This window comes from Ovis aries, chromosome 11 (assembly GCF_016772045.2).
Source record: "Ovis aries strain OAR_USU_Benz2616 breed Rambouillet chromosome 11, ARS-UI_Ramb_v3.0, whole genome shotgun sequence".
Taxonomy (NCBI): domain Eukaryota; kingdom Metazoa; phylum Chordata; class Mammalia; order Artiodactyla; family Bovidae; genus Ovis; species Ovis aries.
This window is the reverse complement of record NC_056064.1, coordinates 46,746,997-46,766,778: the sequence shown is the minus strand read 5'-3', so window position 1 is coordinate 46,766,778 and position 19,782 is coordinate 46,746,997. Positions and strand designations below refer to the sequence as shown.

The following is a 19,782-nucleotide window of genomic DNA, read 5'->3' as shown; positions in this document are numbered from 1 at the left end:
GCCCCTTGCCCAGGCAACTCGCATGCCTGAGCACTGCATCTTTAAATATTTCTGGCTGAGCCCTCTTGCCACATATGTCAGTAACATTCCAAGCTGGCTACCACATGTTCAGACTCTGGCCTCCTTCCCCCCTCTACTGTCGAGTGTTCTGCTGTTTCAAGGGCATGGTGGGGCAACGCAGCTCCCATTTCAGCTCCATCTTCAGCTGATCATCCATCTCAGAAACAACACACACCAGCACACACCCACATAATTCAGGTGGCTGGAGGCTGTTTCCTGTCAAAAGAGCTAACAGAGGAAAGCTTATGTGCTGATCAAGTTTTAATATCATTGTAACAAGAAATGCACACAGTTCAGCAAGTCCACGGGGTCTGTGGGTGGGAACTCCTGCTCCCTGCAGCACTGGCTCCCCAGCCTGAGTTCTGCCTGCCTTTGGAACAGTTTCAATGGTTACTACATTCAGAGAATCCAAGAGGACTGCATGGACAGATGAACCTTTATTTAAAAAAATAGCACTTCAAATAAATTAAAAGGGACAACCGTCAAGTGTTCAAATTGTGAAGAAATAGTTGAAAACCTAGAGAGACTCCAAGCTGCAGAGTTCTAACCTCATTCTTTGTCCAATGGCAAAACCCCACACATCTCAGTACTCCCACTCAATTTTTTCCCTACTGAGATGAGGGAAGCAATTGCAAACAGGAGACCAGACGGAGGAGAAAGCTGCATCTGATTGGAATGAACATTGCCACGTACTTGCTAATACGGGTTTCACTTTATGACCAAATGTATTCTTTCAAAAATAAAAAAAGGGGGGAAGGAAGCTGCATGTTTTTAAAAATTGAAATTATTTAGGGATAAAACACTAACTCTAGTGCCTTTAACGGGCAATAGCAACTTTTTTCCTCCGAAGTCAAACACCATCCCCAGCCGAGCCTTTGTGCTACAAGCTTTTCAGGAGATGTTACCTAAACTTTATTAAAAGAAAAGAACAAGTTTAAATATAGACACTGGACTAGCCCAGTCTGTATTTTCAAGTCCACATTCTTCATCTGAAGCACTGCATCAGGGACCCCCCTGAGTCTGCATGTTTTCAAGTTCACAGTACATGGAACCAGTTTTTCTTTTTAATTTTTTCCTCACTCAGAGCAGCCACACGCAGTGGCCGTTGACGCCGGAACCTTGGGCGGGGCCTTTTCCTACGAGGCCTGGCCAGAGCTGCCCGAGGTTTCTCCTCAATGAGAATCGATGCTGTCATGCTCTATGGATGGGAAAAAAGCAAGAAAATAAAAGCACCTGGTACAGGTTTCATGAGATCCATTTGGATTCGCTATGTTCCAAACCCGCTGCTGAACGCCATTTGTCCACTCTGTGTGTGTCGAACAGTCTGTGGCTGGGAGTGAGTCTCAATTCGAAGAACTGTTATTGGACGCCCCCGAGGTTGACGCGATAGCAGCTCCAGCAGGGCTACTCGTGGAGACCGACTTTCGGATGTGAGGAAGCAAGTAGGGGTCACAGGCCAGCTGCTGGACGTCGATGCGGTCCTCCTTTCGGTAGGCCAAGCATCGTCGAATAAACGCCTGAAAAGAAAGTTTCTTGAAGAAGTCTGAAGCAGATAATCTTGGCACGCCAGGAGGGAACCCAGGAGGTTCTGTAGCAGCTGCCAGGGCCCAGAGCAAAAGTCTCCTAAAGAGAAGGGGCTTAGGGCCTTGCCTGGAAACCACTAGGTGGACCCAGAAAAGATGTGCCAGGTGCAGCGCTGCTCTGTGGCCACTGACTCCTTCTCCAGCACAGGTGCCTGAGCCAGTCCCGAGGGGGAATGCGGCATGACCTCTACAGATCTCTGTCCCCAGAGCACAAAGACCAAAAGAAAAATCTCTCTCTGCCTTGGCTGGTATGCATGGGCACAGCCTAACTTCATAGTTCTGCATCTGGTCTCATGTAAACTTCCTGAGGAAGTGAAAACTGTAGTTACCAAATATCACCACATGAAAGGTGATGAGATGACACTAACACTGCCGTGTGTCACACGCTGGCAAGTGCTTTCTCGGTGTATCTTATTCTTCCTTGAAAAGTTGTTAAGCAAATGATCAGGCACACATCTAAGTGAAGGAAAATCTGACCAGGACTTGTCTCCCCCAAGAGTTCTGCAAACATACAAGCTTACTGTGAGTGGGGTTTGATTTGGATTCCTAATTTACTACCAACATGGACGTTTCCTTTGTGCTGGGTATGAAGAGCTACACAGCCCCAGTTTCTACAATTATCTTTTATTTTATGTTTATAAACCTTGCCTATGTAGTTCGCTGCTTTACCGTCACAGCTCTTTCCACTACCCAGAACAGTGTCTAGCACTTCCACTTGTGGTTAGTTGCTCAGTCGTGTCCAGCTCTTTGCGACCCCATGGACTGTGGCCCGCCAGGCTCCTCTGTCCATGGAATTTTCCAGGCAAGAATACTGGAAGGGGCTACCATTTCCTACTCCAGGGAATCTTCCCCACTCAGGGACTGAACACACGTCTCCCTCTTCCTCTGCAGTGGCAGGCAGATTCTTTACCACTGTGCCACCTGGGAAGCTGTCTAATACTAGGCACCTAATAAATATTTGTTGTGGGAAGAGACGGCGAGAAGAAGACAGAGGTTGGAGAAATTACCCAGAGAAATAATAGAGAAAGCAAAGTAGACGTTTCTGCTGGGCAGTGGGTCAGAACCTACCTTTGCTTCAGGTGTTACTACTGGCTTTGGCGGGAACTGCACTTCAGTAGCTTTGAGGATCGTATTTTCCTGTAGAATGTCTTGCTGGGACTGATTATGGCCAAAAGGCTATAAAATAAAAAAACAAACAAAGGTAGGCCTCTGGTTAAAATTAAAGAGAACACAATTCAAAAACAAAGAGAAGGGAAAGGTAAACATATATTTCCACAAGAATTGCTAGAAGGAACTTTAGAGATGATCTCCTCTAATTCTCTCATTTCATAGATAAAGGATGGAAAGACGTGGATTTGAAGTAACTTGCTTTTGAAGTAATTTGCTCAAGTTCCAACATCTAGGTTAATGTAGAGCTGGGACCAGAAGCAGCATTTGCTATAGCACAGTGCCTCTGCTAAGCTTTGCTTACAGCAAAGATAAGGAAGATTCAGAACAGGAACCAGCAAACTCTTTTGCCCAAAGTGGTAAGTAATATGTATGTGTGCCATGGACGGACCCAAGACGCAGATAAAAAGATGGGAAGGAAGTCAAAGAGGAGAGGGATCAGGACATAGTTGGTGGGGGTGGGTCAGAGCTGGGGCTACTCAGTGAGTGGCTTCATCTGTGCCACAAATTGCTGGGTTTTTTGTTTGGTTTTTTTTTTTTTGCTGTTTTCTAATAAACTCCTAGGAAAGAAGTTCACACCTAGTGTCATCTTTATAGTGTTTCTACTGAGATCACAGTTCTTGTTAGATAACCTCTGCCACCATTATCAGCAGCACTTCTACAACATCAGAGTATAAATAATAATTAACCCCATTAGTTCTAAACAGTTTCTGAATGTTTGATTGGTACAATAAAGAAACAAAGACCAAAGCGAAGTTAAAGACTAAGCTGAAATCTGAATTAAGAGTTTGGTCTGGGGATTGTAATCAAAGTATTAGGAATCTAAGTGAGTTGCAGAACTCCCAAATGGTTTATACCCACAGCCCAATGGGGAACATTGAAACATACAAATGCACTGGTAGCAGAAATAGGAATATAAATATACAACTGGATCCCAGGATATACAAGATATTATGCTCACAAGGAAAACATAAATGTGAAAATCCCTTATGTGTAGTTTACTACCTAGCTCTTCACTTATTCAGATAATATATTACCTTTATGAGAAGTAACAGAAAGATGCAGGATACAGGATGCTTGGGGCTGGTACACTGGGATGACCCAGAGAGATGGTACGGGAGGGAGGTGGGAGGGGGGTTCAGGATTGGGAACTCATGTACACCCGTGGTGGATTCATGTTAATGTATGGCAAAACCAATACAGTATTGTAAAGTAAAATGAAGAAAAATAAATAAATAAATAAATAAATAATAAAAAAGAAGTAACAGAAAATAAGTACTTTCTGGCACCAGTTCCCCAGTATAGAAATACAAAGCATACTTTATGCTCATGGGGTGGCTGGGAATAAGAAGCCTTGCAGGTATTTCAAGTTTCAGTTCTCGCGACCCTTAAGAGTAGATCTTGGGAAGGTTGTGCGAGTGTGTGTGTGTAAAGTATTTAATTATTTGGCTGCATTGGGACTCTCTACTCGCGGCATATGGGCTCTCTAGATCTAACTGTAAACGGCAAGAAAAGGATGTCTTCAACAGCCCAGCAGAATTCATTAGATGCCCTGGAACTGAAAATTTCTGCTTATATGCATAAAGCTTCTATAATTAAGTCTGTATTTTCTCCAAACCACAACTTTCAGGATTCCATTCTGCATAACCCAATGACTAATTCCAAGGGAATACTCTACACAGTGCCACTGTGTACATGCACCGCCAAGACAGAAGCCACCACACCCAGCCGTCTTCATTACCTTCCTTCCATAAAGACACTGGTAGAAGATCACACCCACTGACCAGACGTCAACTTTATTTGAGATCTTTGGTGGCTCTTTCCCAACCACAAAACACTCTGGTGGTAAATACCTGGACAAAAGGGAAATAAAAATTCTTAGAAAAACAACTGTATAAATCTAAGACATGTACAAAAAGGCAAACTAAGGACTTTGATGAAAATAAAAATATACGAATCTTAACATCTGAAAGCCAACTTAGATCCAGCTGATAAAGACACTCTAAGTTAAGGAGGTGGTCATGTCCTATTTCTTATTTACTGAGAGAGGTAAATATTCTCCCTAGTTCCTACTTTACCCACCCAAGCATTCTTTTCCAGGCCTGTGCCTAGTGTAAAATGTCATTCAGCAAGTGTTTAAAAAGAGGAGGGAAACACAGAAGTGCATTTCCTTTTATGATAGCTGTAGCAACAAAATTAAAATACAAGTGGTGTTATTTCCTTTCACGCTGACAGAAGAAGAAACAGTCTGTAAAATAAATAACTCGTAAAAATCCAAATGAATTCAGGATCCAGTATAAATCTCTGAGGAGAGTGGCTATTAAGTGTCTTCTTAAGGTAGCCTCTTCTGGAAATCTAGACTGACTACAATTATAATCAATGGTGGCATTAAAGTTCAAATTATGAAGGGACAGTTTATATTTCCTACTTTAAGGATGATCAGGGGCTTATGGAAGACTAACAAATAGTGCCTAAAAGCCAAATAAACTACTAGCTGTTGGCCCAACTCAATCCTCATCTGAATTCCTTCCCTCCCCACCCACTCCTGACCTCTAAAAAGACTAGCTGGACAGCCAACCACACCAAATTGTATGGTGTGGAAGGTAAGTGCCTCTTAGCATTTAGGAAACCAAATAATATGCCTCTCCTCACTGCCTGGAGTCTTAGCATTGGCACAGCTGGAAGGCAGAATTCTAAAGATAACAGATCGACCTCTGCAGATTTCATGCTGGCAAAATCAGTTTTGTGAAAAACTATTTTAAACCCTGCTGTGCTTCTGATGTAAAAACCTAAATGTATAGCTGAAAGGGGATCATAAGAGTTGAGAGGCAGAAAATGTTCAGATGATGGGCTTTTTTTAAGAAGTTTAGTTTTACGCTACTTCTTTTAATAGTCGTTTTAAAATTATTAAGACCATTGACTTAGATTATTATTTCACAATGAAAGTGTCTAGCCAAAACATACACTGAAAAATGAAAATATAGACAGAAAACTCACAAGGGGAGCATGGGGAGAGAAAGGGAAAGAAATAAAAATATAGATGAAAGAATCTATAAAAAGAACAGCTCATCCAAATGCCACTAAAATCTCCCTGAATCCCAGGTTTTCATGGCTTTTAATCCTTTAATATACATAATTTAAATATGAGCTTGGATAAATAACAAAACCTTGATTCTAAAATGATCTTTTAATGTACTTATAACTTTTTTGTGGTAATGGTGGGGAAGAAGTAAGTTCTTGTTTGTGGTGAGGAAAAATGGAGATTGCTGGACTTATCCAAATGCAAAGTAATAATTTGGTCAAATAATGAGAATACAGGAGACATTGTCTCTTAATAGTTTAAGTTTAGCATATCACCTTCTAGGTCTCAGTTTCCCCATCTATAAATGAAGAAACAGATTAGTTCTTCACCCATATAATAAGCATTCTAAGTCCCTATCAAGGACTTTGGGAGGGAGAATAGAAGAGGGTTCTAAGATATTGCACTAAATCGTGTTTAAAAAACAAACATAACTGCATATGCCATCATGATAAAATCCTCTCAAAGCCTAGTCTAAATGATTCTCAAAGCCTAGTCTATGGGTTACTTGTTTAAAAGCAGTATTCCATGCAGAAGAATTCTGGAACAACCAAACGCTGCAAATGCTCACTTAAAATTTGTTATGTCCTCACATTCTGTCTGTATCTTTCTGGGACATAATATGAGGATGACAGTGAGGACGGTGATTAGAAACACCAATATGGAGAATTTTTACTTTTTAAACCTTCACAGAAACTCAAACAATTGAATTTTCTCAGTAGCTTCCTTTCTACCTTACTCTTACCATGAAAAAAAAAAAAAAAGTCTTCAAATATAAAGTAGAAAAACATCATAAAATGAACCCCCAAGTAAACATCATCCAGCTTCAGTAACTGTCAACATGGCAAATCTTTGTTCATGTACACCCCTCTTAATCTCCCCCAGATTCCTTTGAAGCAAATCCCAAACATTACATACTTTTATGTAAATGCCAAACTACTGACTTTTATGGCTTAGCAAATACAGCAACAGGCAGCAATGAGATAGCTAATTTAAATGTGAAAAATCTTCACCTTTAAAAAAGAACAAGCTATCAAATGAAAAAGTTCAAATCCAAGTTCTAGCGAATTTATAAAACAGAGGTATAGACCTGCTTCCAGAATTTCCAACAGCAGATATTTTTGTATCATTTACTGACAGGAACCCACAAAAACCACCAAGTGAATAAACACTGTAAGTGTAGCTTCTATTTTAAACCTAGAATCTCAAAGTTTTAATTTAGGGACTGATTTTCACTATAGGTACCATCTCCGCAAACACTAAGGAACAAAGGAGAGTTGGGATTGTGTGTACACGGGGCTTTTAGCAGGGCATGATCGACTCTTCAGTATGGTGGGGGTGACAACAGGGCTGATGTTCCCCTCTTCTCTGTCTGCTTCCCATCAACACCCTCATTCCCAGTCACTGACTGGCTAAGGGCCAGGGTCGTCTAGTCTCAAACATCAGTGATCTGGCCAACTGACCTTGGGATTTAACTGCATGCATTTCCCCTCCTTTAATGCTACAGGAGGCTTCTCCATGTTCAGAATCAAACATTCCAATGTGTGGCTTTGTGTTACCACCTCAGAAATGAAAAGGAAGCTCTGCTAACACCTTTACAATCACAAAGTCAAATGCGTGAGCCACAGGTATCTTTCATGGTGCTTACTGTCAAAAGGAGTAGGAGACGGAGTAAGACAGGGCACACAACAGGCAGGCAGAGCCAGCTGGGCAGAGTGGCTGGGGGTGGGCGAGTGACAGCAGATGGGAAGAAATGCGGCCCACACCTCTTGGAGCATGGCTGCCAGAAATGGATACAATTCTTGGCAAATCATGCTCACTTTTTCCTGTTTAGATCTCAAGGGATGCTGTGCTTATTTTACATCCTAATCTTTAAAACTCTTGGGTTCTTCAGTCCACCATCTTCAGGCAACGTTAGAAAAAACTTCCTCAACCCATCAACTCAGGAAGAGAGAGACCTGCATTTGAAATTCTGAAAGGAAGTGAGGGCCAGTCTTTACATACACACGAGTAACCTCATTCTCTATGTACACGGTAGGGCCTGACCTACGGAGCAAACACAACTCAAAATGCCTGGTCACGCATAATCCCTCTCTCAATGGTTTTTAAGAATAAGAAGAAAAATTAAGACAAATTCATGTAAATACAAAGAGTCAAACTGCTGACAAGACAGCAAATATTTGGAGAGGAAAGTCTACTATGATATACAGCATTTCTGCCTAAGCAGACAGAATATAGTCTAATGAACAATCACCAACACTCCAGCACAGCATAGCCACACCTCCATCTTTCAGACACCTACCAGTAAGTACCAGCGCCTTGTGACGTTAGCTCCATACCATCCACTGAATTGTAGCTATCATCATCCATTATCTTGGAAAGACCAAAATCTGTGATTTTTATCTCTCCACATGCTGTACCATTTACTAAAAGAATATTACCTAAAAAGATAAAAATCTTCATGAATAAAAAAGAGACTTACTAGGAAAAGCCAAGGTAGTAATAACAGACAAGAAGAGGACAACTGGACTCCAACTCTTACACATAAGAGCAAACATTTAAATCTCTGCAATAAAACATTCTGGACTCTGGATGCTAGAGGAGAGTCGTAAGTATCTGGCTGCAAATTTCTCTTTTCCAAGAATCACCTGCTTAATGTGCCAAAACCAGCACTATGAGCAGTGGAAAAAAATAATTAACTAGCCCAAGTAAAATATCATTTGTATGGTTGGTCAAAAATAGTGGGAAACTTTCATCTGAACTTTCAGGACGGATCTCTAAGCCACCCTGTTTGGAACAGTAGTTTGGGAAGGGTGGTGTGGAATCAAAGAAAACATACACGGGAATCTAAGTTAGTACCACAGTGCCACCTACAGCTCCTGGGCCAGGAAAATGTAATGGATTCAGTAACAGAAAACCCAATCACACAGCAGCCATCTTTTAAAAAATCACTTCCTTGTAATGAATTTTTTAGTCATTTATTTAGTCATTAAAGGGGCTTCCCTTGTGACTTAGCTGGTAAAGAATCTGCCTGCAGTAAGGGAGACCTGCGTTCGATTCCTGAGTTGGGAAGATGCCCTGGAGAAGGGAAAGGCTACCCACTCCTGAAGAATTCCATGGACTGTATGGTCCATGGGGTCGCAAAGAGTCAGACATGACTGAGCAACTTTCACTTTAGTCATTAAAAAATAGTGAGATTTAATATGTAGCTATCAGAAGAGGATGGCAAAGTTAACTGTCCCCACCAGGAGGTAAAGGGGACTCTTCCCAACACCTAAGCTCAGCTGGATAGAGCTGTCTGAAGAGCACACAGGCAGACTTCTAAGCAACAGCTGAGGAAGACAACAGACAGAAGTCAAACTGCTCTCTCCCCTGCCAACAACTATCAAAGTTAGATAGTAACCATACAAAAAGATGGAAAACTCTGCTCAGAATTTAATGAAATGGGGGGCATACTTGGAGAATCATTTGCTAATGTGAGGGCACTTATCAAAGAGACTTGGGGTAGAAGGATTGCTGTGCGGTGTGAGTAATGGGGAAAAACAAAACCAAGCTTGCCAGAGCAGTTCTTTCTTAATCGGACTGACATCATGAACTGCCCTGGCTCTAAAGACAAGGGCATTGTTTCTCCAGAGCACTGAATACGACCCAACCTCCTAAACCCCGTGCTGTGCAGCTAGGACTCTTATTCCCACACCTACCCAGCAATTTAGAGTCCGATTTTATTAGGCCTTTCTGGCCCCCACCAAATCCCGTAACTTTATAAAATTGAAAGTTACTTATAAGACCAAAGAAATACCACCAATACTGTCTCCTAAAAATTAGACATACCTGGTTTGAGGTCATAGTGTATGATAGGAGGTTTTATTTCATTTAAGTACTTTAAAGCATTCACAATCTGCATGATAATGGATCGGGCTTCTTTCTCCGACATTAATTTGTGCTGTTTCAGGTAGAAGTCCAGATCATTTCCCTCACAGTATTCTAGTACTGTACAAAACCTAAAGACAAATAAACCAACACTTGATTGTGGGATAAAAGCAAGCAGATTAAGTCTAACTAAACAAGCCCCAGTGAAACCATCGGGTAATTCAGAGGTCCCCAACCTCTGGGATCTAATGCTGATGATCTGAGGTGGAGCTGCTGTGATAATAATAGAAATAAAGTGCATAATAAATGTAATGAGCTTGAATCATCCCAAAGTCACCCCCCACCCCCTGCCCCATCTGTGGAAAAATTGTCTTCCACATACACGATTGGTCCCTGGTGCCAAAAAGGTTGGGGACTGCTAAGGTAGATGGCTTCTCACTTCCTTCTTCTTTGCTCTTTAAAATACTCTTTTACTCTCTATTCAGTATTAGCAGTTTACAGGAAGTAAACCGCCAACTCTTAGTGAAGAGTGTCTGCACCCTTCACATTGGAACCTGCTCTGCTAAAGTTCACCCAGGGCACACGGCTTCTTGCATCAGACTTCAGGAATACGGGCAGGAACTGTCATGTGTTTAAGCTGGACACTTACTCTACTATCCACAGGATGCTCCCTTTCTAAACAAGTATGTTAGGATCAAATACACAGTCCTCACTGGAAACATTTTATATGACCCCGGGTGCTGACAGTAAGAAAGAATCTAGGGTTTGCCCAGGTCCCCATGGCTGACTGCATACTACTGCTCCTAGCAGACTGCATATACTATGATTTTTCTTTGTTAAATACACAAGGTATAAAAGAGCTTTTTAAAGGACAGCATCTGTAGTTCTAACAAATGTATCATTATATAGTATGAGTTCTTTCTTTCACTTATACCAGTACGTCACACAGATCTAAAGCTGTGCAGCATTCACGGTATGAAGGGTCATGTGTCTGTCTTCCAAGGCAGTCATAAACTGAAGCTAGGCTTCCTGAGAGATGAATACCTTTTAAACTATTTTAAAAGCAGAGATATTACTTTGCCAACAAAGGTCCATCTAGTCAAGGCTATGGTTTTTCCAGTGGTCATGTATGGATGTGAGTGCCGAAGAATTGATGCTTTTGAACTGTGGTGTTGGAGAAGACTCTTGAGAGTCCCTTGGACTGCAAGGAGATCCAACCAGTCCATCCTAAAGGAGATTGGTCCTGGGTGTTCATTGGAAGGACTGATGCTGAAACTCCAATACTTTGGCCACCTCATGAGAAGAGTTGACTCATTGGAAAAGATTCTGATGCTGGGAGGGATTGGGGGCAGGAGGAGAAGGGGACGACAGAGGATGAGATGGCTGGATGGCATCACCGACTCGATGGACCTGGGTTTGAGTGAACTCGGGAAGTTGGTGATGGACAGGGAGGCCTGGCGTGCTGTGATTCTCGGGGTCGCAAAGAGTCGGACAAGACTGAGTGACTGAACTGAACTGAAGCTGTAACAATGTGGTGAAATCACTCAGGGTCTTGCTGGCAAATAAAAATTACTGGAGTATTTAAAACAGAGAGGCTTTAATTCAGAGAACTAATCACACAGATGATGGAAGAGCTGAGAAGACAAAGTGGCCAGTGAGCACGCTAGAAATCATCTAGAGCAGGAAGTCATTAGCACCCTAATGCCAGAGGGTGGAGATGGTGCAATCAGAACCAGGGTCACCAGGGAACCTGGAACCATGGGGGGAGGAGTCTCCACCCACCACCACTTCTGTCTCCCCATTGAATTAATCCCATTGAACAACTGACAAAAGAGCCTGGTGAACACAGCCTACAAGGGCCAACTCATCTAAGACCAAACTGACGCAGGACTCACATTCAGGGCCTATGGGCCACTGAAGACCTTCAGGAAGCAAAGCAACAAAATGTGGACACACACAGTCCCAAGGGACCCCCAAACTGACCAACAGCTCATGCTTCTTACAAAACATAGCACGTCCCAACATGCTAGCATTCTATTTGAGAAAATAGGCCTAGAATGTATCAATTTCTCTGATCTGATATGCTGAAATCTGAGGCATAGACTCTCAGGCTTAGTGAATTTATTTTGGACCCAATGCAAGCTGAAAATAAAATCTCATTTTTAATACTCAACTCTCAGACAACTTTCTAAAACAAAGATTTGACTTATTTTGGGGAAAAATTCACCATACACACAACAGGAAGAACAAAGTAAACAGCTCAAGAGTAGTGCAAAATCAGCTCAATTTCTCATATTAGTTAAAAGTGTGTATACAATTCAAAACAGCAGATAATCCAAGTCATTGTATTTATTTTTGAAATGATTTTTGCGCTTATATTTGGGGGGTATGTGTGTCCTTCCTAGTATTCAAGGAACTTGTTGAAAGCAAAACAATAAAGCTACCCTGTGGAGACCTGCTTTTTAACTCGCTGTTTTCCTGAAACCCACTCCACACCACGCACAGCACTGTGCTGACTGCACTTGACTGGAAAGGGGAAATCCCTGAGTGGATGTTTCCAAAGGGAATTATGGTCTCCCTTTGGGGCCATTTCTAAATGTGGATGGGCTCTCACACATCAAGCTCTGAGACAGCCGCCATCTGGGAGGGGGAAGGAAACCCCTGCGGGCCAGGCCTAAGCATGCTTTCCTGATTCAATTCAGCCTCCAACAGAGAAGATGTTTACAAATGCTGAACTATTTCTAAACTCCTGGATAAACCAAGAGATCAAGAGCTTACCTATACCAAGTAATGAAATACAACAATGCCTACGATTATTAAAGATTTCAGACAAGTCATGTAGCTTCTCTGGTCCTCAACTCTCCACCTACAAAGTGAGAAGGCTGGACTGAAATCCCTATAGGCCTCTGAACCAACCTATATTTTCAGATGTAGCATTAGACTCTGCCACATTTCATTCTAATTCTATGATGAAATCATACTGCTAGAACTTCAAAAGGCCCATCAGTGTTCATCAGCCTCACTTGACTGTTGCTTGTCTGTGGTATGCCAGCACCAATTTGTACCAGTTTCTGAGAGCTGAGAGTTAAATTTCAGAAATCTTGTGAGCTAGTTTTTAAGCCACTGGTAGGATAAATGGATAAACAAAAGGTAGTATTTGCATACAGTAGAATATATTTAGTCATGAAACAGAATGAAGTACTGATAAATGACACAAGAAGAACCTTAAAAGAATACCATGCTAAGGGAAAGAGGCCAGCCACAAAAGTTCACACACTACATGATCCATCCTATGAAAGTCCCAGAATAGCTGATCTATAGACACAAAAAGCAGACAGGCGGTTGCTTACAGCAGCAGTGGAGTGGAGGAAAAGGGGGATTACAGAACAAGGTACAGGATTTCTTTCTGAGGTGGAAAAAATGTTCTAAAACTGACTACGGTCATGGCCTCAACGTACCTATGAATACTGTGTGCTTTTAAATGAGTGAACCATATGGTATATAAACCTATCTCAATAAAGCTGCCCCCCCTTTTCAAAAAAACTGGACATGTTCAGAGTCTTATTTCATAGAAACTGGCAAACAGTACCCATCAGCCCTATGCCTTCCCCTCCAAGCTGGTTGTTAAGCACTGACTAGCACACAAGTGCACCCATCCTGTGGCCAAGAAATGCATGTCTTGCTGGCCCCAATCTGAATTCAAATACAATCATTTGCCCGTAAATACATTTAGCCCCCTCAGGCAGTATTTTCCGGACCCAGATTTAAATTCCATTCCCTGAGTCATCAACACACTGCAAGAAAATCATATTCTCTGCTAAGCTAGAAATGGCATAGTACTTACGAGTCAGTGTCCAGTGAAAAGTAATCATACAGCTTAACTATTCTGGGATGATCCAGTTCTTTGTGAATCCGGTATTCCCTACATGCATGCCTGTGAACAAAAGGGAAATATCTGTATTCTGTTTACAGGGAAGCATTTAACATTTTGCATTTCGCCCTGTCCTTCGGGGCTCTTCCAGGACCCTCCTGATTCACCCACTGCCCCACTGCTCCCACACAGCCGCTCCATTCAAGGCCATCAAGTCCTCTAGCCTTCCTTCACTCTGTTTTCTCCACAGGCCTCTGCCAAGCTGTTGGGAAAACAGTAGGCACTAACTTTTATCCTTTGCAAGTTCATTCTGTGATAACCTTACCTCTTTTATATTGATACCCAAACAGCAGAGGTTTAAAAATGATTAAGACAGCACTTTTTTTCTTTTCTCTGAAGCGGATACTTTCTACCTACAAATGTTTATACCCTGGGGTTCCATTACAGGGATCAATTTTGGCATGTAAACTCACTGAGTAAAAGGACTGCTGGTAAGATAAGGCAATTACAAATGCATTGGACTTGTTTTTCAATCCTACTCTTTACAAAAAAGAATTTTAAAAAAATTTAAAAAGAATGTAAAGCATTACTTTCTAAGAAAATGCTAATTTGATAAAAAGTTTGAAACTATGGGAATCTTAGTTTTCTTAGATTAAGAGATGTTTTTTCATACATATGTCTTTTTTCTTTAGTAAGATAAGGAAGAAAAATGTACTATGGAATCTGACGTATTCATATACTGAATTTTAAAGAATAAAATTTAGTTCTTACTTAAAAAGAGTAACAGGATATTATTATATATATATTTTAGGATATTATATTTTAAGTAACCTAGCACCATTTAGTTTGGGGCATTTTGTCGTAGGAGTCAAAAGATGTTTTCTGAAATGTATTTCAGCATGTCAAAAATACATAGAAAGTACTCAATCGAAGAAAATTGAGGAACAACTAGGGGAAGAGGGAAGGGAAGAATAGCAATCTCAAAGTGATTAAATGTTCTTCCCCAAAGAAAACGCTGTTTGATTACGTTTATTTTTCAAGTGGCCATTTTGGGCAGTTTTGCTTCTTCTAATGCTTCATTTCATCAGCATTTTTCTTTTAATTTTTAAAGAATCTTTGGCTGCACTGAGTCTTTGTTGCTGTGCACAGGCTTTCTCTAGCTGTGGTGAGTAGGGGCTACTCTCTAGTTGTGGTGGGTTCTCTTGTTGCAGAGCATGGACTCTAGAATGTGGGTTTAGTAGTTTTGATGCACAGGCTTATCAGCTGCCCTGCGGCATGTGGAATCTTCCGGGACCAGGGATCAAACCCACGTCCCCTGTATTGGCAGGCAGATCCTTAACCACTGGACCACCAGGGAAGTCCTCATCAGTATCTTTATGTCTTTCTGAAAAGAAAAACTTGTCAGCACTGAGTTGGAGCAGCACCACGCTTCCAGTGCAGGGTAAGCAGGTTTGATTCCTGATGGGGAACTAAGATCCCACATGCCTCATAGCATGGACGAAAAAAAAAAAAAAAAATCACGTAATACCTCATTTCATTTGGTAAAATAAAGGTGGTACTATTTCTAAAAAAAACAAGTTTAGAAATCTATGGTCTAAACAGATTACTGTTAAGTCATTTCTTATTCTCACACACTAGAAAGCTATCGTTCTCTGCCCTTTTAACTTTTTGATTTTGTGCATTTCAGAGTAGAGGCCAATTTCTCCATGGAGGTATTAAAAAACTGAGGAAAATAAAGGAAGAAAAAATTATAAATTAAAGAAACTGTCACAAGCCCTTGCCAACTAAGGAAACTGTGTGTCATGAAAGGACCCCCCTCAACATCACGTCGGGCTCTAAAGCCATTTGCTACAGTTCACCAGGCAAGGCAGAGGTTCTCCTTATATTCTTACATCCTTCATATGTTCAAATTTCAACTAAACATCGAAGGGACTAATGCACTATAAATAAGGAAACAAATAAGAAACTGATCCATTTAGTCTTCTACTCTAAGTAGACATATATTTAGACTTTCAGTAATTATATCCTAGAAAATTAGAAAAGAGTATCATACAAGAGTATAGATACAGTTACTTCTGTGGATAGCTTTATATGAAATTTTTCCTACCATAAATTTCTTAATATCTATTTTGGGAGGTTAAAGAAATCAAGTAATGCCTATTAATGCTTAATAACGCAAAAGCAAAACAATCAGTTTACTTCTATTACTTGCAGAGAAAGGAGAGGAAAGGGGGTGCAAAATAGAACTCTAAATAAAACAATACAACAGCCTTTTATTTTCTTTGAATTTTTCTTTCTTTTTCACCCAAATACATGTTCTGATTCCAGATGGGGCTGGAAGTCATCCCCATGAAGGAAAAAGCAAGCAGAAGATCTTACTATATGCAGGTAACAGTAGTATTTTCATATTTTATAATGTGACCACAACACTGAAATGTACTCCTTTTCAGTTTCACACTGAATTTTTGAAGTACTCTCTAAAATCTGTTCAGTGCCTGATATGTCTCCTTAATCTCTCAGTTCAAGGGGGTTAATGCCATATTGCTAATTCACTATTACTTATAGCCTAAAATTCCTCTGTATGATTTATTGTCACTTAGCAAGCAAAACCTTTCCAAGAAAGGTGGAAGTGCTGTAAGAATTTTCCCACAAGGATGAATGGAGGTCACAGAAATTTTGCACCACCCACCCCTCCACCAGTGTGTCTATCAACTGGGAAATGGCTCCTGCTCAGATGGCTCCACAAAAGGTGCTCAGGAGTCATGATTCCTGCCTTGATGAGGAGGCAAAGAATAGGAAGGCAGCACTGGGAGCTTGAGCTGAACCTCTAAGAACTCAGACACAAGACCACCCCCTTCACCTGCTCTGCGACTCCATCAGGCACAAATGGGAAAGGAGACCCCATCCACACCCACCAGGACTTAAACAGCTTGCCAAGTGTGTCAAGGAGGTCCTGGTGTCCATTCCTCACTGCTTCAAAAGGCTACAGTGAGCACAACCCCCATGGGCAATCACCACAGTCTTCGACCCCTGAGTTCTCTTTAAACTCAGCCTGAAAGCTGGACATGGAGACGAGGCAAAGTCTGTATAAATCTCTGCAGAGGAACTATCTCCTCAAGGTTCACCAAGGTCCATCCCTTGTAGAGTCAGCTGGTTTAGAGTTGGCAGCGCACACAAGCTGCAGAACAGGCTCCGAGGATAGCCGAAGAACACTGTGAAAGAGATGCAGGTACTGTTCCTATACCCTAAGGTGACTCTTTGAGTCTCAATATGATGAGGACATTTCTCACCATTTTCCTAACTGGTCAGAACATGTGGGTGTCTTCTCTTAAGTGCTCCCTGGCAATTGCGGCCGCATGCCATTTGTCCCTGCCTGTCGAGTGCCTGGAATGTACTTGTAACAATGTAACTGCTCCTCAGAAGCATCTGGACTGCAGCCGCCTGTCACACACGGACACAGGCAGAGTGCCATGCACAGAGCACATAGCATCCTTTTTCCCATCTCTGCTAAGCGCTTTCTCTCCTAATGCCACAGGACCCTTCTCTCTTCTAGCGCTGAGCACCTCTGCCAACCTGCACAGAGCAGCAAGAATTCCTGGGTCCCTGATGAACAGTAGCCATACGGCAGGAGTCGCCTTGCTCCAAGCCTCAAGAATGGGTTAATGATGTAGAAATGTTTTATTTTCCCACTGAGATTTAGAAGCCACCTAAAACAAAGTCCACTCTTTTGCCTTTTTCCCTCCAGAGTACTATTTATAAGAGAAAACAAAAGTGCTTTTATTAGAATGGAGGTAGACTGCTTTATATCAAAAGGGGCTGTCTCTCCTTTCAGGGGTAGGACATGTCTAACATAGTACTTGTTCCTACAAAAACGAAACAATATTAACGGCCAGGGGAGATTCTAACAGAAAAGTCTGAGTGGCCTCCAAAGCAAGTGAGCTGTAACTTCAATGTTCTGAAGCTCAGGGCAGAGACAGGCAAGGGCTGACGTTAGTGGAAGAAAAACATTCATACCTGCACACGTAAGAACTGTTCATTCTAATGAGTCACCCTCCCATCCTCCACCCCCAGTACAGATGAGGGCTGCCACAATGGCATCTAGAAAGGGGCAAGCACAGCAAGTGGGACACTGAGGACGAGAACTCTCAGACGCAAGGCCCGTGACGGGGAGGAGGGTCCAGCACTGAGGACCACACTGAGGGGCAGCAGGTGCCGCACGGTCTCCTCCATGATGAGATGACTGAAGCAGCAGCAGAAGCCCCACCCCATGCTCCCCAGGGTCCCCAGACCACCACAGAATGCTCTCACATTTTCTACAGGCAAGCAACAATAATTTATGAGGCTTTACTTGTTTATTATAGCTACTTTCAGAGGCACAATGGAAGGGGAGGGTTAAATACATGGGCCTGGATTAAGGGAAGTCTGGATTTAAATACAGGCTCAGCCATTTCTTAGCTGTTACTCAATTTCTATGTATCAATTTCCTTATCAGTAAGATGGAAGATTTATTTACTCTCCAAGGACAGTTATGAGGATTAAATGAAACAACAGCAATGCATGTAAAGCTCTTAACACAGTGCTCAAACTACAGCTATTAATACTAAATTTTGAAAAATCAGATACTCTAGTATCACTTACTTGTGGTAATTCTCCTTTTTCTCATCTCTCCAGTTTTTATTTAACTGGTGAATTTTCACAGCTACGTATCTTTGTTCTGTTAGATCAAATGCCTATAAAGAAAAGGAATAAATTATATTGTGGATAATGCTAACAAGAATTACAGGCAACTGACCAGAAGCTTCTATTTAACAAACCAACATTCTCAAAAGTCCAAAATGCATTATTAAATAACAAGGGCAGTGGACAGCACACTTCCTTCAGAGTTGTAATCATCTTTCTTAAAACGTGATGAGACAATCGAGAAGTCTCCAGATGCACTGGCACCAAGGGGTTTAGAAAAGAAAACCTAACATATGCCATAAACTTCTGAGTCTATGACTTAACAGTCACTTCTAAACAACTTTCTGGATATCATCTACCCTATTTGGGACCTTTTTCACCTCTTGGCTCTTATCCCTCAGCTGGTTCTGGGACTTGACATTCTTCAACAGTAAGTCCTGCCACTTTTTTTCTTTTCCTTTTTGTAAATATTTTTAATAGGCTTTATTTTTAGAGCAGTTTTAGGTTCAGAGACCCTGCCACTTTTGAAATGCTAGGGACACAGATTATCTGCTTCCTTAAGAAACAGGACACACCTCTTTGCTAAGTTTGTTTAGTTGCACCTCTACATACTGGATAAATAAAAAGTAATTTTGGACCTCAACAATGTCAGAAGCTAGTCACTTATCCAGCAGCATCCAAAAAAGGGGACATGCTTTCCTCAAAGGCCACCACTGTTGGCCCGAGCTCCAGATCAGCTCACCGGTGCTAGATTATGGGGTAAAAAAAGGTAACAGATTTCCAAGGATGCCTGGTGTACATCACAATTTGAAAAAGTAAGAAGCATTTTACAACAGATTTCCCCAATACAATTTTTTGAGGAGCTTTTTTAGAATGAATCTGGCTTTAAAGTTCAAATTAAAAGCTTACTGCTTCAGTTCCAATGTTATTACCACCTACCTGCCAGTTTCCACAAACATATGAATAGATAAAGACAACAGGCAGAGGCTATACAGTCCATGGAGAGTGGTGATTACTGCTCTACAGATCTTTTGAAAGACAAGCTGCCTCTAGCAAAGCACAGGATATAAAAGAGGCCTGCTTATAAAAGAAACTTCTAATATATACCAAATTTAAACTAGTATTTTTAAAATACAAAAACCATTCAATTCAAACAGAGTATCTTATTTCACAGAAATGGAAACTTCTGAACTCTGTTTTTCTTACAGAGTCTGAAGTCCACCTGTATGCATGTCTCCATCATGGCTTTATAGGAGGGAACCATTTCAAGCCATTAAAAGCCAGATTAAACATCACCTAATTTGTAAGAGCACCAATGAACTACAAGTGTCATTTTTTCCTATTATCAAAACCTATTTCTGAGTTCAAGACACTGTGATTCACCAGTGATCTAAGAAGGGCTATATGAAAAAAAAAAAAAAAAGAAGAAGGGCTACATGGAAGACAGCAAAAGAATACATTAATGTACACAT

The 19,782-nt window shown here is 41.4% G+C and overlaps 1 protein-coding gene across 13 annotated transcripts in view; it reads right to left on the bottom strand.

The window, feature by feature from the left end:
• Positions 1-478: 478 nt before the first annotated feature.
• Positions 479-19,782, bottom strand: part of TLK2 (tousled like kinase 2) — a 123,450-nt gene continuing 104,146 nt past the window's right edge. For all 13 annotated transcript variants that reach the window (XM_060395755.1, XM_060395760.1, XM_060395756.1 and 10 more), the window contains 7 exons: positions 18,269-18,360; positions 13,604-13,693; positions 9,721-9,890; positions 8,192-8,330; positions 4,552-4,663; positions 2,712-2,819; positions 479-1,577 (listed from right to left, as the gene is read on the bottom strand). In XM_060395755.1, the coding sequence (XP_060251738.1) occupies positions 1,404-1,577; positions 2,712-2,819; positions 4,552-4,663; positions 8,192-8,330; positions 9,721-9,890; positions 13,604-13,693; positions 18,269-18,360 (885 nt within the window). In that variant the 3' untranslated portion in view covers positions 479-1,403. The remainder of the gene's footprint in view (positions 1,578-2,711; positions 2,820-4,551; positions 4,664-8,191; positions 8,331-9,720; positions 9,891-13,603; positions 13,694-18,268; positions 18,361-19,782) is intronic.